This window comes from Bacillus rossius, chromosome 3, assembly GCF_032445375.1.
Source record: "Bacillus rossius redtenbacheri isolate Brsri chromosome 3, Brsri_v3, whole genome shotgun sequence".
Lineage (NCBI taxonomy): Eukaryota > Metazoa > Arthropoda > Insecta > Phasmatodea > Bacillidae > Bacillus > Bacillus rossius.
Genome location: NC_086332.1, coordinates 11338297 through 11361248, shown reverse-complemented (window position 1 = coordinate 11361248; position 22952 = coordinate 11338297). Strand labels below are relative to the sequence as shown.

General features: G+C 39.1%; 1 protein-coding gene across 2 annotated transcripts in view; it reads left to right on the top strand.

Annotated features, from left to right (window-relative positions):
- The first annotated feature begins 407 nt into the window (after positions 1-407).
- The window catches only part of LOC134531392 (furin-like), a 158438-nt gene continuing 135893 nt past the window's right edge, over positions 408-22952 (top strand). For both annotated transcript variants that reach the window (XM_063367096.1, XM_063367095.1), the window contains exon 1: positions 408-724. In XM_063367096.1, the coding sequence (XP_063223166.1) occupies positions 572-724 (153 nt within the window). In that variant the 5' untranslated portion in view covers positions 408-571. The remainder of the gene's footprint in view (positions 725-22952) is intronic.

The window sequence follows — 22952 nt, the reverse complement described above, 5'->3', positions numbered from 1 at the left end:
AACAAGCTTGGCTTCTGTGTTGTAACCGTGTCCTAGGCGAAAAAAAGACACCGACTGATGATGGCGACTGCAATGTCGACCGAAACGTCGCCTGGGACACGGCTACAACCCAGAAGCCAAGCTACTTTCATTCTTTATAGTTAAAAAAATATGTTTTTTTTCTCAGTTCATGCAATTTCATGCATGACGCAGTTATGGACAACGGATAAGTGGGGAGGATGAACAATAAACGTCTGAAGGACGCAAGTAGGAGCGCACGTGCTCAAGAAAACGCGGGCAATATCGTCTCTCCCTCCGGCCCGACGAGACCGGGGAAGAGGAGGGGGAGGGTGAGAGCGGGACGGGTGCGCGCGCAGCCCGACTCGGAGGGGTCGTCGACGGCAGACGCGCTGTTCGACCAGAGAGCGCCCGGCACATCGGCAGTGCGCGCCTGGCCGTCAGCGCGGGCAGTTCCTCACGGCCATGCCGCTCGCGACGCCGGGTTGAGCCGCGCCTCTAGGTCCGCGACTGGCAGGTCGTCGGCCCGACCTGCAGGTGTGTGTGTGTCCACCCCTGAGGACCAGCCGGCGCCATGCGGGCCCTTTGGCTGCTCGCCTGCTGCGCGGCGCTAGCCTCGAGCCGCGCCGGGCCGGTCTACCACAACCAGTTCGCCGTGAGGGTCCCCGCCGGCCGCGCGCAGGCTGACGTCATCGCCGCGCGGCACGGCTTCACCAACCTGGGGCAGGTCAGAGCTCGTCCTGCTGCCTCGGAGCTGGAGTCGCAGCGTGCGCGAGGTCTCGCCCCGTCCCAGTGGTCCGCAGTAGCGCATGGCCGTACAGACCCGGAAAAAATTCGCGAATTAATTTCGCGACAGGCTAAAAATCCAAATAGTTATACCTAGAGACCGGAAAAATTCGCGGGTTCATTTCATGATATGCTATAATCCAAAAAACTGTATCTTTATATTGCTTCTGTGATTGACTCACAGTTTACCTGAAGGACTTTGAGCCAATGAAAAACCTTCAACCAAAAGAGTATCTAATCGCAAGCGTCTCAGTTGACATGTATCACGAGTCAGTAGCCAATGAGCAGGTGGCATTTCCCTGAGTGTGTAGGGGATTGTGGAGTCTATCCTAGAGGTAATCTAACTCGCGAATTTTTCCAGTCTCTAGTTATACCTCAGTGCTGCCTCTGCTATTGGCTCACAACTCACACCTGGATGACTCTGGGCCAATGAGAAACACCCGACCAAAGCTTTATGAGAATCACAGGCTGCTACGATGGGACGTCTCGCAAGACAGTCAGCCAATGAGTGGGTGGCATTTGACCGAGTGTACGTATAACTGTGGAGTTCAACCTACAGGTCATTGAACCCGCGAATTTTTCCGGTCCGTACGGCATAGGGGACGGGCGTGTGCATGGCAGGGAAATTAATACATTTCTTATTTCTGTTACGGGCGCATGGCGCAACAGCCAATTAGAGAAGAGCATGCTATTTTGGCGGGACTGGAGAACGGTTTATAATCATCAATCATGTTGTGGCAAGAATTTTGTCCAAATATTAAAAATTTTCTATTACTCTAAAAGTCAGTAGCAATTAATACAATTTAAAAATTAAAAAAAAAATGTCATGGGTAGAATTGTTAGCTAAACTCGTTCAAAAAACTTATGGTCGGACTTCACTGGATGATCATTTCGTAGATAATATAGTTATTTACTAACACTACAAACATATGTCGGATACATCACGGAATTTCATTGCCCATAAATTAACTGAAATATTTCAATTGTGAACCGATTTCGTACAGGTGGTGTGCACAGTCGGGCGTGTGGCCTGCTATGCACTCGCTTGTGTTTTTTTAATTGTGAACCTAAGCGTTAAGCACTGGTGCGTCTGGGCGAAGCATGTAGTGACTCGCGTCTGACAGCTAGTATGGACTTTTTTTGAATAGGCTTCTGGCACTAATTCGAGTCAACGACTACATGAAATTCAACATAAAACATAAATAATTTTAGATCGTCACAAACTACCTCTTAGCTTTTGGGTTGAGGCCATATCCTTTGCTCGACGTTTCAGCACGCTTTGTTGCAGCCATCAACAGCTCAGTGGCCGCGACCTTGAAGCAAATAAGTAGGTTTTAAACATACATAATCTGTTCTACAGATGGAGGTAAGAAGTTAGGGAATAGGGGTGTCTTATATTTGTCATGTTGATGACTTAAGTCCAAATTAGATCCACATGACTCTTCTGGACAAGGAAACATTTTATTTATTTCGGATTTAGTTTGGTGCAGATAAGGCGTGTACACCCTCTCTTACACTGAACCACGAGACATAAACAACGCATAATAAGTTATAACATAACTTTATAAACTAACAAATTACAAATCACAGCAATTACTGATAAATCATCTACCAATTTAACATACAAGTTTAGTACTAACATAAACCATAAAAAATAATGTATTAAAAATAAAAAAAATTAAAATGTTATCAAATACAATCTTAAAACATATTTATATGGTTTAAATACAATTAAAATATAATTCAATACTAACATAAATAATTTTAAATATGGTTTTAAAAATAAAGCAAATAAATTGTATAGTTAAAACTCGTATTACGATATTGTCATTCTCTCTCACACACAATCATTCAGTATTCCTTTGGTTATGTGTTAATTTAGAGGGATTTTTTTTTAATATGAGGCTGTTCCAGAGTATAGTGCTAATTTCTGGCTGATTTGTTGTTATAATTCTTGTTTAAAAAATACTCACTACTAGATATCACATTAACGATTCCTCCAACTGAGAACATTTCAATTACTAAACAGTGACTTCACCATTTATTATCATACATCCACTTCATTGACTAATACAACTGTTGCAACCGACACCATAATGGAACAAGTAGTTTCAAAATTGAAAGCTTTTTTGTATGAAAGAAAAAAACTTAGCAAAGAAGGCTTAAGTTGGCAATACCTCCAATATTGTAGCGAGCTCAGAACCACTTCAGGAAAAAAAAATCTGCTCTTTGATATAGTCTTACAGGGTCTTTTTTTGGTGAAACATTCTACCCTAGCCTTACGAGAGTGGCGCTTTAGAGGTTAAATCGACCGAACAATTTAAGCGATGTTGATAAACCACGGAATTTTATATACTTATAAAATTCGCAATTTCACATTAGGTGTCAAAAAACTGTGAGATGTGATTGACTTCTCTTAAAAAGGGTGTACTTAAGAAGTAAACGGTGGTTTCTGTTTGGTTAGTAGAGATCCTACTTGTTTATACTCGAATTTACTAAAGCACTTGCAATATGTCATTGCAATACAGGCCTATTGTTACACTATTTATTACCTCTCCATCATAGTTATACATTTTTGTATCGTTACAGTTTACTGAGCTTTGAGAAAGTTAAATTAAAATTTGACTTAAGACACGGTTTGGATCTGGAAACTTTAGAATTCGCATTAAAGTAAAATAACATGAGTTCTGACTCACAGATTACTGTACTAGTACAGAACTTTTGCTTTTTTCATTTTTTCATGATTTATTACCAACTTCAAATTTGTTTTGTAAACTTATGTAATTAGATAATGGCTGTATCTAATTACAGACTTGCAAGTCCGGGTTCGATTCCCGATGGGAAGTTTTTCGTGGTGCTCCCGTTTCCTCCAATAAACGCATTACGTCGTTTCTCCATCCGACCGTTTGAATCCTCGACCGTTTATTTTTGTTTCGATGTCAACAGACGTCCAATCCTTGTAAATAATTCAATTAATTCAGCGTGACTATAACCACCTGTGCCACCAGTGTGCAAAGGTTCATGTGTCATCGCGTCATTTAAAAATTGATCAAAATTTCTGAGTACAGTCTGATTATTATTAAAAAATTGGTTGTCTGTAAAGTCGGTTTACGGACGATAGTTTAACGTGACAACGTCATAAAAAACATTGATGAAATGATTCCATACGTTTATGAATAAAATTGAATAATTTTTATTGAATTATCACTCTTTTGTATGGATACAAAGAAGGAGTGAAATGAAATCTACAATTTAATTGATAAATTTACTTTTATTTTCACTCAATAATTCAAATGTTTGTTACTTTACCGAAGAGATTATTTCAACTATAACTTTTATACGTGTTTGCTATTGGGAGTGTTTCAATTTTAATGTGCCTCGAAAAAGTCAAATCGATGGTTGTTCCAATCGAGTGGAAGGGAGATAGATGCGGCGCAAACGTACAATGAGCGTAACAGGACACAGCGTAACGGGAAAATGTGCGTAACGGGACACTTTTTCGTGCGTGCAGCCGGCGTGCTTCGATTTATTAGACGTTGTCACGTCAAAATATAACAAAATTTCAGCGACAGCATTGATTGTTGTATCTAGGAGTCTGGAAATCGCCAAAATGAGTATGTTTAAGTTCTCTTTTTAAGTGTGAAAATTTCTGTGAAAACATTTTTTTGAAAGCAGCAGAGGAACATGCCTAGTCCATCTTTATCAACACACCCTATTACTGCAATGAATGACATCGTGGTCATTAGAGACGGCTAGCGGCGGTAAGTCGAGGATGTAGTATCGACGGAATGAATCTGCGAAGGGAAACTGGAGCACTCCCAGGAAAGCCACCGGTCACGGCAACGTCCGTCACGTTTCAAAGTGACTCCTTCGCGCGCGTGCAGGCACGAAGAGGCGTAAGTACATTCAGGTTACGCTACTTCAGGAAAACATGTTCCACTTTTGCGTCCGGTTACGCACAGCCTGAACACGTTTCTGTCGAGGCCATTTCTCATTCAACTCAAAAATAATGGCAAAGTAGTCCACAACGACATATCTTCTGCGCAAGCCTCTGATTGGCTGTTGAGTGTTGAGAGTACAAACATTAATTTGCGAAAAACTCAAGATGGCGAATGTTCATGGCTTAAGTTAGTGTAATATTTTACCGACCGCCAACAAAAGAAGTCAAACAGATAAATATTTTTTTCGTTTTAAAATTGATGCTGACGGCAATTATCTAACAGATTTACTCTTGCTCAGATAAATAGGATATACAAAAATATCCATTCGATGACAGTAGACACTCGGTTTTGGAGTTGAACACACACTATACCATTTGCCGCGTAACCGTAAACTTTCGCGTTTGCAAAAGAAGTTCACTTAAACCTGTTCGCCTGAAGTAGTTCAGCTTTCCGTGTGACCGCGTCCTTAAAATGGGCTAAACTGCCAGTAGTATTACTAGTTTTATTGCTTACGTTTTTGTTCCTGATGCGTGTCTTGAACCGTAGCTAGTCTGCCTTAACACGCCTAGCTCTCTTACGAGAATGATTTTGTAATAAAAAAAACGTGCAGTCCATCACTTCTTTACCAGATAATCCTGTGTTGATCCTGCTTGCTTTACTCCATGCGTGACTGAGCCCAGGGTTTTCCTGTATCCGTGATGATTTTACGTGGGCCCATCTTAGCTACCATAGGTCTAGAGTTTTAATATGAGGAGACTATCATGGACATGTGCACACGGTTGCATAGTTAATATTTACAGCATGATTAGTTGTCGAGGCCTAGGCCAGTGACGCACTTAAGTCATTCCCAAACCCGGGCCGCTCCTATAAACATACATTACTCTTCAGCTTTTTAGAGGACAGGAAAGGTCGCATCTTGCACGAACGACGAGAGTATAAAATCGTTAATATAATCTGAACGAGTCGACAGAATTCAATGGTGTTGGTTTTGTCGGCTAGATATTTTATTACTAAGACTTAAATGTAAAGAAATATTCAATACAGTGTGTGGATAAAAAAAGTAGCACACTTTTTTATATAAAATAAGTGCTTGGAACAAAAAAAATATTTAAAAAAAATTACTCTAAAATAATTATATTCACGCAAGAAAAACCTCCTATAGTAATCAAATCTTAGAATGAAATTTATTACAATGATTTATTTCTCAATTGCGTAATAGAATGTTTTAATAAGTTAAAATTAAAGCTTTAAATTGAAATCTATTTTTAATTCTAGATTTGGTTACTATAGGCACTAAAGGTTTTTCTTATGTGATTTTAATAATTTTACGGCATAATGTTTTCATATTAGTTTATTTTTGGTTTCAAGTTCTTATTTATGAAAAACAGTTTGAAATTGGTTTTTAAAACTATACAATGTTTTTAACATTCCTCTAAATTTAGGTCCCCGTAATAGCCCACAAAAAAAAAACCTCATCGAATTTTGCCTATTCGTTTAAATTCTATTTTTTTTTTACATTATCGTTATTAATGCTGATGCGAACATTCCAATCCTCTTAAAGTAAGGATAAAAAAGAAAATGCGTAGCAGAAATTTCCATTACTATAATCGAAGAACGTCAAATCATTCATCCATAATCAGATAGTATCAGATGGTCATACATCGCGTAACTAATTATTTAATTTTTAACCACCATGTAGACCCAGTTCTCGCAAATACCTTAGAAACTAAAACAACGCAGCTTCAGGAATTTTGTGCGACAAATCTGTCATTGCTCTCACATCAGTCAAATATATGGTAGACGATTGTGCATTTTTTAACACTGAATTTGCAATCCCACGTTATGACAGTAAAGATACAATTTTCTTTTAGAAAAATACATTAACATCGTTATATACAATAACAGTAAAAATACATCTTTATTGCTGTAAGTTTCCAAATATACATAGGCTAAGTGAAATTTGCTAGACTTCATGTAGTAATATAATTTTTTTTAGCTATTAATTAATAAAAACTATTGCAGCGTCTTGTCATTGCACTGGGATAGTTGTCACGCGTTCGCTTGTATTGATAGCATACACGAAAACGAATTTCCTGTAATTTTACCAAAAAGATTCCTTTGGGAACCAATTGCCAAGATATAGTTTGTAATATACAAGAAAGATATTGTAACTTTGTGCATCACATGGCTATGGTTATTTTTGCATATATGAAAAACGTTTGTCGAGATAAGGCTAAGTATTCCTCACGAAAATTGGCACACAATTTAATATTTTAATTTATGTTTCATTTAAGCTTATATTTTTTTTTAAAACCATTGAAAAGGTAATTGAATATTCAACAGTTTATACTGGAAAGCATAAGTACTCGGGTAAGATTCCGAACCCGATATTATTATTTTGAAGTGACGCAGTTGTTTTCATGTAAATGTAAAAGAAAAAAGAAAAAATTAAAATAATATATATCCAAAACTTTACATGAATATTTCTGTTACATTTAACATTTGAAAAAAAAAAAAAACATTTGCAGTGTACTGCTGCAGGGTATTGGTTTCCAGTGTATTTGGTTCTCGTGAGCGACGGATCTAGCGACAGAAGCGACGCTGTCGCTCGGATGCGCGCGCCGGAACGGTGCAGCATTTTCTTCGGGAAATCCCCGTTGCTATACCGCGACCAGAGTATCTCTCCCCCGCGGGACCCACGCCCCCAAATGCAGATGCGGCGCTTCGCTCCCCGCTAAATTGAAACAGATTGCCTATTTCTTGCGATTGTGCCATTATCCTCTCTGATTGGACCTCATTTCCTGACCCTCCTCCCCCGACCATGCTTCTCCCCCCCCTTCACCAATCATTGGCTCCACCCTAGAGAACTCGTTCGCCCGGAATAATCAAATCACAGGGGAGCTCCAAAGTGCGAGTGTTAGCTCGGAACTCCATTCTTTTATTTTATTTCCCCCTCTCTCTTCGGGGAAGTTTAGCTTTTCGAGGAGTTTCCTTGCGCCCGCGTTCCAGCGGAAATGCAAGCCATTATTTTCTGTCGAGATTCGATTTCGTTCAAGTAATTTTAGACTTCCTTCAGAAAAACGCAAGATCAGCGTTCCGTCCTGAAAAAAAAAAATCACCGACCAATAAGTCGTGCAAGATTTTAAATTATCTTTAGTTGAGGTAAAAAATTTTTTTATTATAATTCTGGTGCAGGGGTTCATTATTTGTGTAGTCTGGCCCAGCAACCAAGATTTTACTACTTGAAACGTGACTGTTCAAAAAAACCAATTAAAGTAACCTAAGGAAGATACGGATTTTCCTGAAAATGTAGGTAATAGGTCGTCCACTTTGGCGCAAAATTTATTTTTACCACAATTTAAGGAATAATTAACAGCAAAGTAATTTCTAAGTTTAAACGCAAAGGCTTGTAAGTTTGTAATTACATGTTAGTTTGGTTATTCCGTAGTCATAGTATTTTAGTTCCTTGTCAAAAAATATATAATAAATCCATAACAAAACTACATTAAGTATACTTTTCAAATTACAGATTGGTTTCCTTGAGAAACAACTTTACAAGCCACAAACATTGTACATAAACATTGATCAGCGAGCAACCATATTTGGTCAGAAACGCATGACGCAACACAAGAGGTTGCTTTGAAAATGTAAAAATTTTGTTGTTATGGTTCTTATGCCATGAAAAGTCTTGGCATATTGGGAATGTACTAGAAAACTCATCGTATCAAAATTAATTTATGAATAATATGAATAATGGTTAAACCTTTCAGGCTATTTTTTGACGTAACACCATCTGCATTATTATTTATACCTCCTTGAATTATTTTAGTTGCCTGAATACGTGTAGTCATGCACATTTACAGAAAATAAATATTGATATAACAGTTTTAGATCAACAAATAAAATGTTACTTAGTTTGCTTTAGCATTGAACTACTTGTTCCAATATGGTTTCCACACTGCAGTTCTGTAGCCTGTGTTTGGAAGATATAGTGCTGCTGCATGGGAAATTCACGAACAAAAAAAAATATCATGTGTTTTATTTCCGCTATAAATCTTTACGTACGTTTGCATTCTGTCCCTGATCCACACGTCTGGAGTGGAACACATTACACCGGTACAGAAATGGCAAGCTCGGTGAGGATTTCAGAGCAAATAACAGAGACAACAAACGCTTCATAAGGTAGTTTTATTTAAAATGTTCTGAAATAAAATGAAGTCGGTTTACGGACGATAGTTTAACGTGAAAACGTCATAACAAAACATTGATGAAATGATTGCATACGTTTATGAATAAAATGGAATCATTTTTATTGAATTATCACTATTTTGTATGGATAGAGAGGAGTGAAATGAAATCTACAATTTAATTGATAAATTTACTTTTATTTGCACTCATTCATTCAAATATGTTTAAAACTTTAACGAAGAGATTATTTTAACTATAACTTTTATACATGTTAGCTATTTAACTTCTTCCGATCTGTGTTATTCTGTTAAGGATATGACGATGATAGGAAAAGTAGGAAACGAATGGGTGTGTTTCAAGTTTAATGTGCCTCGAAAAAGTCAAATCGATGGTGGTTCCAATCCAGTGGAAGAGAGATAGATGCGGCGCAAGCGTACAATGAGCGTAACGGGACACATCGTAACGGGACTATGTGTGTAACGGGACACTTTTTCGTGCGTGCGGCTGCGTTCATCGATTTATTAGACGTTGTCACGTCAAAAAAAAAGACGTATCAATAATATACATACGGAGTTTGGAATTGTCAGGAGATGGCATGGTGTGACGTAGTTGAAGTCACTTTTTAACCACGCCATCGTCATACTGTTCCACCCAAAACATTGCGGAAGTGGTGCTTGATACCGCCAGTTGATGGTTACTAGAGTCTACGTCTTTTAAACCAGTTACTATCATACAAATAGTCATATAAAACTGTATCCACAATGCAAACACACTCCAGCCAATGTTTTTGCGTCTAACAGATATGGCGCAACAATAAGTCGAAGCAAAAAAAAAAAAAAAGACTTCACACACTCACTATGTAATCGCGCAGAAGTGGCCATCCCTTGAATAAATATTTACTGCTAGGCATGCAAACGTCCTTTAGCAATGAAACTGGAAGTTGGAATGCGATATTTATCAAAGAAGAAATGTTTGCAAAGCACCGTCGCGCATAAACTGGATTGGCACATAATGTATTTAAAGCGGTGGAACTTTCGGCACAAATCCTACGATTTCGTGTCCACTTCAGAGATCTGGTAGTAAAAGTGGAGAGAAGAAAACCAGTTTCAACCGGAATGAATCCGCCATAAATGCACGTTTATGTCCGCGGCGAAATGTCCACTCCATTTTACGAGGGGATCGCGTGTCACGGGCTTATTTATCGTTTTCGGAGGAGATGACGTGATGGCCATCCTATTTTCCCCCCCACTCCCTTTTACCGAGCAAAGACTTGTGGCTATCCGTGTTGCGTCCCTATAGGTTCTGCGCAAGGGGCAAGTGAACTCGCGCCGTCAATAAATCCAGGCGCAGGAGTTATCGCGCGCGCGGTAAGACTTACGTCGCGTGGCAAGTCTCTGGGACGACAAAGCACTGCCGAACCCTCGTGAAGGCCGGACAACAGCACTCTATACGTAGAGCGCCTCAGCCTTAGTTCGCAGCGCGCATTTTAATGGGCATCTACTCTCTCTTTCCAAAGCACGGAATTTGCTATTAGCGCTCCCCTTGTTTCGGTGTACTGTTTTTTTTTTTTTTTTTGCCAGATACACGCAAAGAGAACACAACTTGTAGACATAACTTTATAATGTTATATATATATTTTAAATTTACTTAAAAATTATTTTATATTTGGAATGAGAATTATGGAAATACACTTTATTGTTGTATTTCATCAAGGGCATCATCTGAAATTATTGAATTCTTACTTCTAAGGAAACGTATCTGAAAGACGCCATCTTGGTTTATAACAGTTTTTTTTGTCGTGTTGTAAGATGAAGATGGAAAATAAATTAAACGCAGAATACTTTAAAATCATGTCGAGCGTGATAAATATTCCAGATAAATTTCTGGATGCGAATCACACGTAGTTTCCGCAACCGACACTATAATTCGATGCCGGAGCGGTTACATCTACTATAGAATCATTCCAATTGCAGACCTAATTTGAAACGAAAAAATAAATTGGATGTCAGTAAAGTCGGTTTACGGACGATAGTTTAACGTGACAACGTCATAACAAAACATTGATGAAATGATTGCACACTTTTATGAATAAAATTGAAACTTTTTATTGAATTATCACTATTTTGTATGGATACAAAGAAGGAGTGAAACGAAATCCATAATTTAATTGATAAATTTACTTTTATTTGCACTCATTAATTCAAATATGTTTATTACTTTAACGAACATATTATTTTAACTATAACGTTTATACATGTTTGCTATTTAACTTCTTCCAATCTGTGTTATTCTGTTAAGGATAGGACGATGATAGGAAAAGTAGGAAACGAATGGGAGTGTTTCAAGTTTAATGTGCCTCGAAAAAGTCAAATCGATGGTTGTTCCAATCGAGTGGAAGAGAGATAGATGCAGCGCAAGCGTACAATGAGCGTAACGGGACACAGCGTAAAGGGACAATGTGCGTAACGGGAAACTTTTTCGTACGTGTAGCCGGCGTTCATCGATTTATTATACGTTGTCACGTCAAAAAAAAAAACGCACGGTGTTATGTCAAGTGAACGTGGAGGCCAGCTAAAAACGTTTTCTTTTGTCTGGAATTGACTATAGCTAGGGACCGGAAAAATTCGCGGGTTCAATGACCTGTAGGATGAACTTTATAGTTCTACGTACACTCGGTCAAATGTCACCCTCTTATTGGCTGCTGTCTTGCGAAGGTGTCCCAATGTAGCAGCCTGTGATTCGACACAGCTTCGGTTGAGTGTTTCTCACTGGCCCAGAGTCGTCCAGGTGAGTTGCGAGCCAATAGCAGAGGCAGCACTGAGGTTTAACTGTATGAATTTTAGGCTGTCGTGAAATGAATCCGCGATTTTTTCCGGTCTCTAACTATAGCATTGACGGATGATGTTGCCACATGGGGGCTCACAAGTAAACTTTAAACGAAACTAACGTTGAACTGAAACTACCGATCCACTCTTAGCAAATTGCATAACACAAAATTATTTACGCTCAGTAGTCGACACTTTTGCGTAGGTGGCTCTGCAAGCGAGAAAACAACATAGCACTACTCGCACATGCGCTTATCTAAAACTGTTTGAGGAACTCTTTAATCGTGACCTTGAACCAGCACTCTTCGACTCTTACAGTCGACACTATTGATATTTATAACTGGATCATTATTTTATAGACATACGGTATTTGTAGGGTTATTTTTCAATTCTAATTCCGTTTCTCGTACTTTGAAGTTATTCCAACAATAACTTCACATGTAGCGGGTTACGATTAGAGACCCGGAATTTTCGCAGATTCATCTGGCTTTAGAGTAGAATTTAAGGTAATAGGTGTGCTCGACCCGTGTTCGCTTTCCCATTGGTTGGTTTCTTAGCGAGAGCATGTTTATCCTCGTTAATTGGCACTACCTGATTCGCTTACTTCTCTCCTAGCGGGGCATCGTTGGCTCACGGTGCTTAGAGGGGCGTGTCCAAGTAACTGCGGGCCAATCACGAACACAGTGCGAGAGTGTGAAGGTTTGCATTCTAGCTTGCGACTAAATGAATGCGCGAAATTTCCCTGTCATTAGTTATGATTAGAGACCCGTGAATTTCGCGGATTCATTTCGTGTTATGCTAAAATTCAGATAATTGTACCTTAGTGCTGCTTCTGCCATTGGTTCTCTGTTAATCTGGAGGACTGAGGGCCAATTAGAGACCCTCACTCATAGAAATGTCGAATCACAGGCCACCCAGTCGAGACGACTCACAAGTCAACAGCCAATGAACAGTTGGCATTTGCCCGAGTGTGTAGAGGATATTGGAGTCTATCCTGGAGGTCATTGAATCCGCGAAATTCACGGGTCTCTAGTTATGATTTGAACAAAGCTTTCACGCGCGGCGAACTGGCCAGGCAAGCGGCGCTGCATACACATCGTACTGATGTCTGGCTGCCGCGGCGTTCTGCGAGCTCAACAATCTCGCACGGGGTCAGCGTCCATCTGCACGCGCCGACAGACGCGTCACTGCCCGTGTAGTCCGCCTCTTGCCGTGGCCTTGAGATATTAAAAAAAAAAGAAGAAAAGGTGGAGTTGTCTGTAAAATCGGTTTACGGACGATAGTTTTACGTGATAACGTCATAACAAAACATTGATGAAAATTTGCATACTTTTTCAATTTTCAAATATTATTTACAGTTTTTGCAAATTTAATTAAAAATAATTTGTTTAGATATAATCACGAACAATTAGTTATAAAGCTTAACCTGTTTGATATAGAAGATTTTCTCGCACGGTGGTTGGCCGGTTCTTGCACGCTCGGCTCAGGCGGAACGTGACATTTTTTCCCGTGTGCAGCCGTCGTTCATCGATTTATAAGACGTTATCACGTCAAAAAACCATTTGTGGCAACATGCTTCAGTTTAGGTAATTTGACTAGTCGTAAATTAATACTTTTAACTGTATTCGTATTTGTAAAAAAATATACATATTTAACGATGCAAAGAACAACGTTGCGGTTATTCCTGAGATAGGAATCGAACATGCGATCTTCACCACATGAGTAACTAGCGCTTGGTGTTGTGTGTGTGCTTTCATTGTTATTCTCTGTGCAGTGTTTAATGTGATGGTGTTTATTTATTTACTGCACGTTGTACCTATACTGTTGTATAACAGATCAATTTAATTAACTATGTGCTGCATGTAATCTCAACAAGAATTGGAATAGAACGAGTCAATAAATACTTTAAGTATATTTGAATGATTTTTATTTTTTTTAAATTTCCGAATTTTTTTGGTCGATAGTTACATATTTTTAAGTTGACGGCTAGAATGGCCGACAAGATGGCTGACGTGAAAATAGTTTACTGTCAGTTTGGTGATTGATGGTACTGCATATTAGCGGGTAATAATTAAACTTAGTTTGGGGGTGCACACCCTAGGAGAAGAAAACATGATGGCGGATCCAAGATGGCTGTCATGACGTCATAAGGATGAAAATAATATATTTCTTGGTCAAAGTGGTGGGGGCCAATTGCTTGGTAAATAATGTGGAGGAATGATTAAAAAAAATCAATTGCCATTAGCGGGATCGAACCAATTCTTCAAAGTCCATGACGTACATATTTAAGTTTTGTGTAAATAATTTTTGAGGAATTCTTTTGGAGAAAAATATATTTTTTGAGTTATTAGGTAAAAAATGTAATCGAGGTGTCAAATGACACCGTAGGTATATTTCAGTCACATTTCATAGTTACGGTCATCCATGATGTTACAATCCAAGATGGCGGCCTGTCATTGATCCGCTCCACGCTCCACTCCCCAGTACCGTGTCCCAGACTCCCCATTTAGATTTACTCAAGATATTAAAAAAGAGGGTGTTTTCGTTCATTTAATGTTTTTACTAACATCATATTTCAAAAATTATTTCCTCCTCTTGTAAGCTGTAATTTTTTTTCTCACTATCATTCCTTTGGCTCGTGGAGGTGAAAAAGTTTGCTGAAACTGTTCGCGAAACCAAACTTTTATATTAATTTTTTTAAATGCTACTTCCGTGTTTTCACTATGTTTCGTTTTGAGAACTTTTGACTTTAATTAGGTAATTAGGGAAAAAAAGGGGGGGGGGGGGGTGAGTTAAGGGGAAAGTTCCCGTTCGCGTTTTTATTTCTCGTTCCTTCAGCCACGACTTCAACGGCTACGCGCGCGCATCTTCGTCCGCGATTTCGGCGAGTTGCCGAAACTGGCCTTCAGAAGCGCTCCGGACCACTGAGTCGAAGTTTTGGTACGAGGTTGACTATATATATATATGTGTGAGAGAGAGAGAGAGAGAGAAAGAGAAAGAGAGAAGCCAATCCTGTAGAAGGGAGCCGTGGCGCAGGGGGCAGATAGGCCAATAAGAGGTTTCGTGGCTTCTCGGGAGCTGCGAGAGGTGCGGGAACAACCCTCCCTGTGAAGGGGTTGATCGCCGATGTGGGGCAGTCTTACTGTGCGGTCGTGGGCGAACAGTCCAGGGGGAGGGTTCAGGAGAGGGGGGGGGGGGAAGGGCGCGGTCAAGGAACCTTTCTCGCCCAGCACTCGATCAATGCCCTCCCCACTCTCAATCTCTTGGGGATTCCCGAGGATCGTCGGGGCAGACTTCGCTGACGCCGTTTGTCTCGGGGCTGGACGTGTAACATAGATGTCCCCTCGCGTGTTGACCACGGGTCCTCCCTCGAAGAAGGGTCGTGTAATCGATTGCTACTTCCAGCCACCCCTTTCCAACCCCCACCCAACTCCATCCTCGGCTCCCACTTCCCCTACCCGCCCCGGCGACCTTTCCCGAACCCCTCATCCTCGCGGCGCGAGAGAGAAAAAGGACGGAGGAGTAAATGATGCTCTCGCCCAATGGTCCATCTCGCTCGCCCAGAGTGAGTTGCTGCTTTTCATGCTCGGCGCCAAATAAAAAAAAAATACTCCCTCGCCCGCCGACCTGTGACCTGAATCCGGGAAGAACTCGTCTGACGGGCTTCCAGCGTGATCCGCGGAGAGAGTGTTCTGGGCCGTGTTCCTGGAGGCGAGGAACAATTGGTTCGTCTCGGATTCGGTATGCCACAGAGCCAACACAAACACAATTTAATACACATTCGCAATGGGAGACTTATCAAAACTCCCGAAAATCAGCGGGTTATCAAAACGAAAGCAATCGACAATTCTCTATTCTGAAACACGGTGAAGCAGTTTTAATTTTTTTTTTCCATCAAAAATTTACTGCAGTGTTCACAGCTTCATGCTTAGAGTGTACACAGAAAGTAAATATAATAAATATAAATCTATTACACTATTTATAGTACTATTATAACTATTTTGTTTTTCCTTTTTAAGATGGTATTTGACAGCTAGGATCTATTTTTATCCCTAGGAAGGTGCAAAATGTTTTCATTACGTGTAATTGGCTAATTTTTGTTCACTCATTTAGTTAATGGAAAACATCCACTCAAACTCATATAATAGCCATTACTCAAGTAGAATTATTATATATTTGTATATATTTATCAAAATAAAATTACGAAACCTTCCTTTATATTTTTTGGCATGATAGACTTCTGTTCAAATATAAAGATGGGATATTATGTAATCTTTAAGAAGTAACGCAAAGTCTAAAATCACGCCATACTCTGTAGAATATATATTTTCATTCAAAAATGAAAAAAATTTAAGAAATTAAACTTGTAATATTTCAGGTCACTGGAGTCACGTGGTGGAAAAGGCATTCCAAATTTCTCGGAATAAAAGTGACTAGAGAGTTTAATATATAAAAAAACTTAATGTTACGACAAATTTTGTCCAGCTTTAATGTTTAATCTCTTATATTGACGCAAATACAAGATAAAGCCAACCAATTAGTTATTTGCCATGTTTTGCATTTGTCAAGTAAAATCAAAGCCTCAAATTTATTTTATGCAAATTGTTTGGACACAAGATCTTTATTTCCGATCTTATAACATGTATTCGTACAATTCGAATATGTGGATTTTATATTGGGAACTAATCGTGACCGTGGGCAGACAGTAGACGAAAAGAGGGGAGAGAAATCATTTTTCTGTTCTAAAAAAAAAAAAAAAAAAAAAAAAATGAAGGTGAACATAATTTTGAAAAACTCCAATATGCCAAAGTCTTTTTCCACCCTATTTGTCAACTGCGTAATTATTTATTCTTCAACTTAGTCAATGCCATATTATCGCTAAAAAAATAGTTCCTTCTTTGGATTTCGGGCGATCAATCTTCCCCGTCGCTACATTGATCGCGCCATTCCACGGAATGATGCGAATATCGCTTTGCACAGCGGGAAATTTTTTGCAGAGGAAACGTCTTTTATAAATGACACCAGTCACATACAAACATGAAACTGTGTCAAATTTATAGCTACAAATATTTCAGTCTATGTTCAAATATTTTTATTAAATTAAGTAGGCCTATATATTTAGAAACAACATAAATAATTATGCTAGAATTGTAACTTACTGAAATTCTTAGTGTTGATACACATATATAACATTTGTTCACCTTAAAAATACGAAAAAACTCTGGTTACAAATTATTCAGGGACCTTCGTCAAATTACTGTAATATTAGTTATTTCATGGATTCTAAATTCACTTTTACTGTGAACATGAAACCACAAGAATAATCTTGGTACATTAACTAAACATTCAATAACTAGTTAACATATTATTCTTCTTCCCACGAGATTGTTTTTCCTGATCACACCGGTATTCGACGTAGTTTTTACGAAGATCCAGTTGTCAGTAACTACAAAGAACACTTCATTAATTTTATGTAATACTCCGTTAAAAAAACAGTAAGTTTGTTGTAATTTTTTAAAAGTTCTTGGCTATTTCCTTCGTTCTTAGCCCCGGATAGCATATTTAGTTTTATAACTTTGATTCGATTTAACAGTTGTTTTTCCCGTGCTGGGTTCTACCGGAAAGCCTGTGTTCAAAATATGAAATGTGCAACGCCACACTAACAAGCATCTAAAACTCACAACATAGCGCCAGTTAGCTGATACAACTGATGGGTAAGCTTGTCTCCCCCATCATACAACAAAGCGTACATTAAATTAGCTTACACCATACTATACACCATAGCGTACATCGCGAGAAATTACAATAAATTTGCGGACTTTCAAACGAATAATTTATCTCAAATAAAAGCAGAGTTCTAAATAATTTAAAGAACTGAATCTTCGTAGAAACTACGTTGTATTTCGAATTCCGAGTTGTATGTTTCGTTCTAAACAAAAGTAAACACACATAAGTTCGCACTGTGGACTTAACCTGTTTTTTTAATGTTTTGTTAATATTCATAAAATATCATTTTGGATTCATGTTCGAAGTAAGTGAACTCAGTTTTCGAAAAACTTACGAAGATAGCCGTAAATTAAATAAGTTCGCTGAATAATTTGTAGACAGCGTTTTTCATAAATTTAAGGTGAAAATGTTTAACAGTGTACTCACAGGCCTGTGTGCCAAATTTATCCCGCACTGCTTGGTCCAAGCGATTTGACAAAGTGGAGTGCACCTGAAATAATGGGCATAAAGTGAGTTATAGAAACTTCGTTTTCTGGTCTCACACACTGTTTAAATTTACGAAGAGCGTTGGTTACAAATTACCTAGGTATCTTCGTAAATTTACTGCTATCTTCGTGATTATACGGACACTGTGGTCGATTTCTTTGAAAATGGATCGAAAAAATAATATTCTTGGTATATTAGCAACACATCCAAACGTTGGTTAAGTCCACAACAATAACACTATTATTTTTATTTTGTTCAAAATGCGTGTGTATACCTTGGATTAGAACCAATCTGCGGCGTAGTTTATACGAAGATTCAGTTACTTGAAATTATGAAGGTCCATTCGTTCTCTTGAGTTTAATTCTTTGTCGTGAAGTCCGTACATTTACTGAAATCTCTAAGAGTACACACGCACTAAATGGCCCATATGTAGGGGCAGGCATTTTTCGCGAATAAAGCTGAACGCCTATTAGACTTCAACAAGGTATAACCGCACCAGAGGTTTCTTCCTTGTGATTGGCGGCCGACTGCGAGAGAAGTATTTGGCTGAGCCACTCAGGACGCATTTGCTTCCGCAACGAATCACTGTGATTGGTGTTTTAACAATCGTCATGTACCTGAAAAAAACTCATCCAATCACGAAACACAGACGATGCTACAGTGTCTTAACTTTCAGCTAGTCTCAAAATCTTTTCGCGAAATATGCATGGCCCTACCCATATGGCAGTATCATGGGTCGATGATGTCCTGTATTTTTCGTGGACTGTGCGTCTCTCTTCAGGACGTGACTTGATTCTAAACACGTCGGCGCTGTCAGCAGTTGCGCGAGCAAGATCCCGCGACCCTGTGATCTTCGCGTCGGGGATTCACTCTTCACGCGAACACGACTCTTCAGGTCCCGAAAGGCGGGATTTTGGCCCTTCGTGGCTGCAGCGGCAGAGGACCATCACTCTCGAGTTCACGACCCCTCAGGCATAGTGCCAAGGGAGACCGACATCTCATGGGGAGTTGTTTAAAACGTTACCTAGACCCGCAATCGTTTCGCGAGTTCGTTTCACTTCACGTTGGACCTAGTACGGTAGGAAACGTATCAACGAACCACGGAGCTAGGATATACAGTATACAGCATGCTGTGACGCAGTTGAAGTCACTTTGTTTTCGACGTGACAACGTCTAATAAATAGATGAACGCCGGCTGCACGCACGAAAAAGTGTACCGTTACGCAAATTTTCCGTTACGATGTGACCCGTTACGCTCATTATACGCTTGCGCCGCATCTATCTCTCTTCCACTCGATTGGAACAACCGTCGATTTGACCTTTTCGAGGCACATTAAACTTGAAACACTCCCATTATTATCCTACTTTTCCTATCATCGTCATATCCTTAACAGAATATCACAGATTGGAAGAAGTTAAATAGCAAACATGTACAAAAGTTATAGTTAAAATAGTCTCTTCGTTAAAGTAATAAACATATTTGAATAATGAGTGCAAATAAAAGTAAATTTATCGATTAAATTGTAGATTTCATTTCACTCCTTCTTTGTATCCATACAAAATAGATTTACTTCAATAAAAATGATTCAATTTTATTCATAAAAGTAGGCAATCATTTCATCAATGTTTTGTTATAACGTTGTCAAGTTAAACTATCGTCCATAAACCAACTTTACAGACAACCAATTTTTTTATTATTATTATTATTAATGGTGCAGCAGTCGGTGACTGAAGTAGTAATGGTTAGTTTTGAAAGATGAAAGTAGTTTTAGTGACCAAAAGAAAAACATATTTAAACATTTGTGTTACAAATCAATTTATTTTCAGATTCAAACACAATCTTTAACTTTGTTGGGGGAGGGGGGAAATACTTTAATCAAATAATCTTTCTAACGCATGCAAAATCACAGAATTATTAACTTAAAATAACAAATTTAAAATAAAAGATGTTATCGTTATTTGAAGAACATTGGTGCAACTACCAGACACGCAGCAGTCCGAACACCGATTGGCTACTGAGCAGCGCACTCACTCCCCTCACCCCTCCCGCACCGATCTCCTCGCCAGAGGAGAGAAGCAAAGAAAGTATCCTTGGCGCGCAATAAAAAAAAAACGAAATTTTAATGCAGTCGGTGTCGCGTCCCGGGTGTACTGAAAGAACCGAGAATAGATTTAAAAATTGCATGTTATTTTACTATATCAAGAAGTGCAGGGAATTTCCGTTGCTTTCGGGACCGGGGTTCTCCAGTGCTGAACCATACATCAGAGCAACCACCACCACCACCACGATACCTTGGCTGCAGACACACATACTTTTCTCGATGTGTGGAACGTCCCACGGTAGTGTGCGCTCCCCCACCCGTTATCTGATGCACCAGCAGCGTTGCCTGGCAACCACGGATTGCTCCCAGGCGGATGCGCTGAACTGCACGTGAACCCCTTAACATACATATATTATAGCTAGAGACACCTGTATTTCGCGAATACATTTCGTGTCAAGGTATTTCACAAAATACTGTAGCTTTTCTCGTGTGGTTATTGGCTTGCGCCGCATCTATCTCTCTTCCACTCGATTGGAACAACCGTCGATTTGACCTTTACGAGGCACATTAAACTTGAAACACTCCCATTATTATCCTACTTTTCCTATCATCGTCATATCCTTAACAGAATATCACAGATTGGAAGAAGTTAAATAGCAAACATGTACAAAAGTTATAGTTAAAATAGTCTCTTCGTTAAAGTAATAAACATATTTGAATAATGAGTGCAAATAAAAGTAAATTTATCGATTAAATTGTAGATTTCATTTCACTCCTTCTTTGTATCCATACAAAATAGATTTAATTCAATAAAAATGATTCAATTTTATTCATAAAAGTAGGCAATCATTTCATCAATGTTTTGTTATGACTTTGTCACGTTAAACTATCGTCTGTAAACCGACTTTACAGACAACCAATTTTTTTTTCACCTTCCTATCGTTATATCGTAACGCCCAAAACCTTTCGGAAATGTTGCTTAAGGGCCCCGCCTACCTGGACACCGTGGGGTTTGTTTACGAATAGCATTCAAGAGCTCGCTGAGGGCCGATAAGTAGTTTGTTTCAGGATTAAGTTTTTAAACTGTATTTTAAGATGAGTTAAAATTGCTAAAATGCGTGTTTTCAGAGGAATTTTTAGGCACAAAACAACCAGTACAGCTTCTCAAAAGCACTTAAGGGACTTGCATTACACCTTTATCTTCATTTTTCCGCCATATAGTGTTACGGTTACCGCTACAATTTCACAGTTGTCCTATGTACGACGAGAAGACTGCGCGCCAGTTCAGAGGCGACACCGCGCTAGAAGCACCAGTGAGCGTCGCGCATATCATCCCGCCTCACTAACATACATACACCCCTGACGAGGTGGGCCTCTTAACCACGTCTAATGGTGGATAGTAAGTATGATATAAAATACAGTCAATTCCATTAAATACCGTCATTTATAACTGTTTCCACAATGCAAACACTACATTTAACACTTCAGCCAATGTGTTGGGCATCTCACTAACCAACATGGCGCAGATCATAAGGTGAAGAAATAATAAGTGGCTTCACCTGGTTATCACGTAATCATACTGAACGAAACCCAATCACGTTGGTACAAGGACCGGGGTTCAAATTTCTACAAGTTATTCAGCTTGCTCATTGACCGAAACCAAGGTCAGAGGTATTTCATTCCTTTAGGTTGGGGTGCACACAATTGGGACTGCACTTCTTTCCCTTGTTTATTATTGGCCCAGGGTCATCCAGGGTGTGTCAAGACAACTGTGGTCCAATCATTCGAGGGAAGCCAATGTATGTATATGAGTTTCAAGTCTACTTTACTGCCGAGTGTTTCAACGAAACACTCGTGCCTTGTTATAGTATAAGAAAATCACTTGATTTGTTCTCTCTGCTTTTACGAAAGAACGATAAAAAAAATCGTTTCTGCCTAAAACGTTGTTGAAAACAAGATGTCTTTCACTTCTTATATATTCCCCTTGATGGAAATTTCCATAATTTAACTTTATCAAAATACATATTTTTAGTTAAGGAATGATGCCTGCGCCTTATAACAGTATCATTGGCCAAGTCCCGCTGACCTACTTTCCCGCAGAGGCGTCAAGTTTTTGCCCTTGTTCCACTTTCTTCTGCGTAAAGGAAAAAAAAAAGAACTCTGAAAGAATCTGGGGGTGGGTTTTGCTCCGTGGTGGGTGCCAAAGCTAACCCACATTCTTTAAAGCTATAAATTTAAACGAAAGAATTCGTGCCTGCTTCGGCAGACTTTGCTGGCTGCAGACGATAGGCCACGACGAAGTCAATGCTGAAAACTTGAATACAATTTAATTTCACAGAACACGCTATAAAATACGTCCACCCGAGCTGCGTCAGCCTTGAGGCGTAAACAAAGGTGGTGCGAGGTTTTCCCAACTGTCGTTATTACACAGAAGGCGTAATTGAGTGCTGCAGTTCGTGCCGAGATCATGCTGATAATATTTATTTTTCAGAAGCAAGTGCGTGTTTGCCTGGGATTTTTCTTGCAAATAGCAAGTTACGGACTTTTTGAAGTCGATATATTGCACGCTATTCAAAATAGTGTTTGTTCAAAAAAGCCTAAACCATCTAGAAAAAACCACCAATCGAAACATAATTCATAACATTTTGAACCATTTAATGTACACAATAGTTGGCGCGAGAAGTTGAGTTCACCATATGGTGATTAGTTTTACGTTGTACAGACGGAAAAGGTAAACCAACATCTGCCGAAGGATAGCTCTAGTTATTAAAGTTTACGCCTCAGAGCCGTTATTGAATAGTAACAACCTTGAATCCCCTGTGTTTTTAAAGAAATAGCATTAAAACAATCTTAAAATATTTATCAACTGCATATGTCAGTTTAAGAAAATATAATTTCTAATGATGTTTCATCCGAGTAGTTTTGGTGTATTGTGAAATAAAATAATTTGAAATATCGGT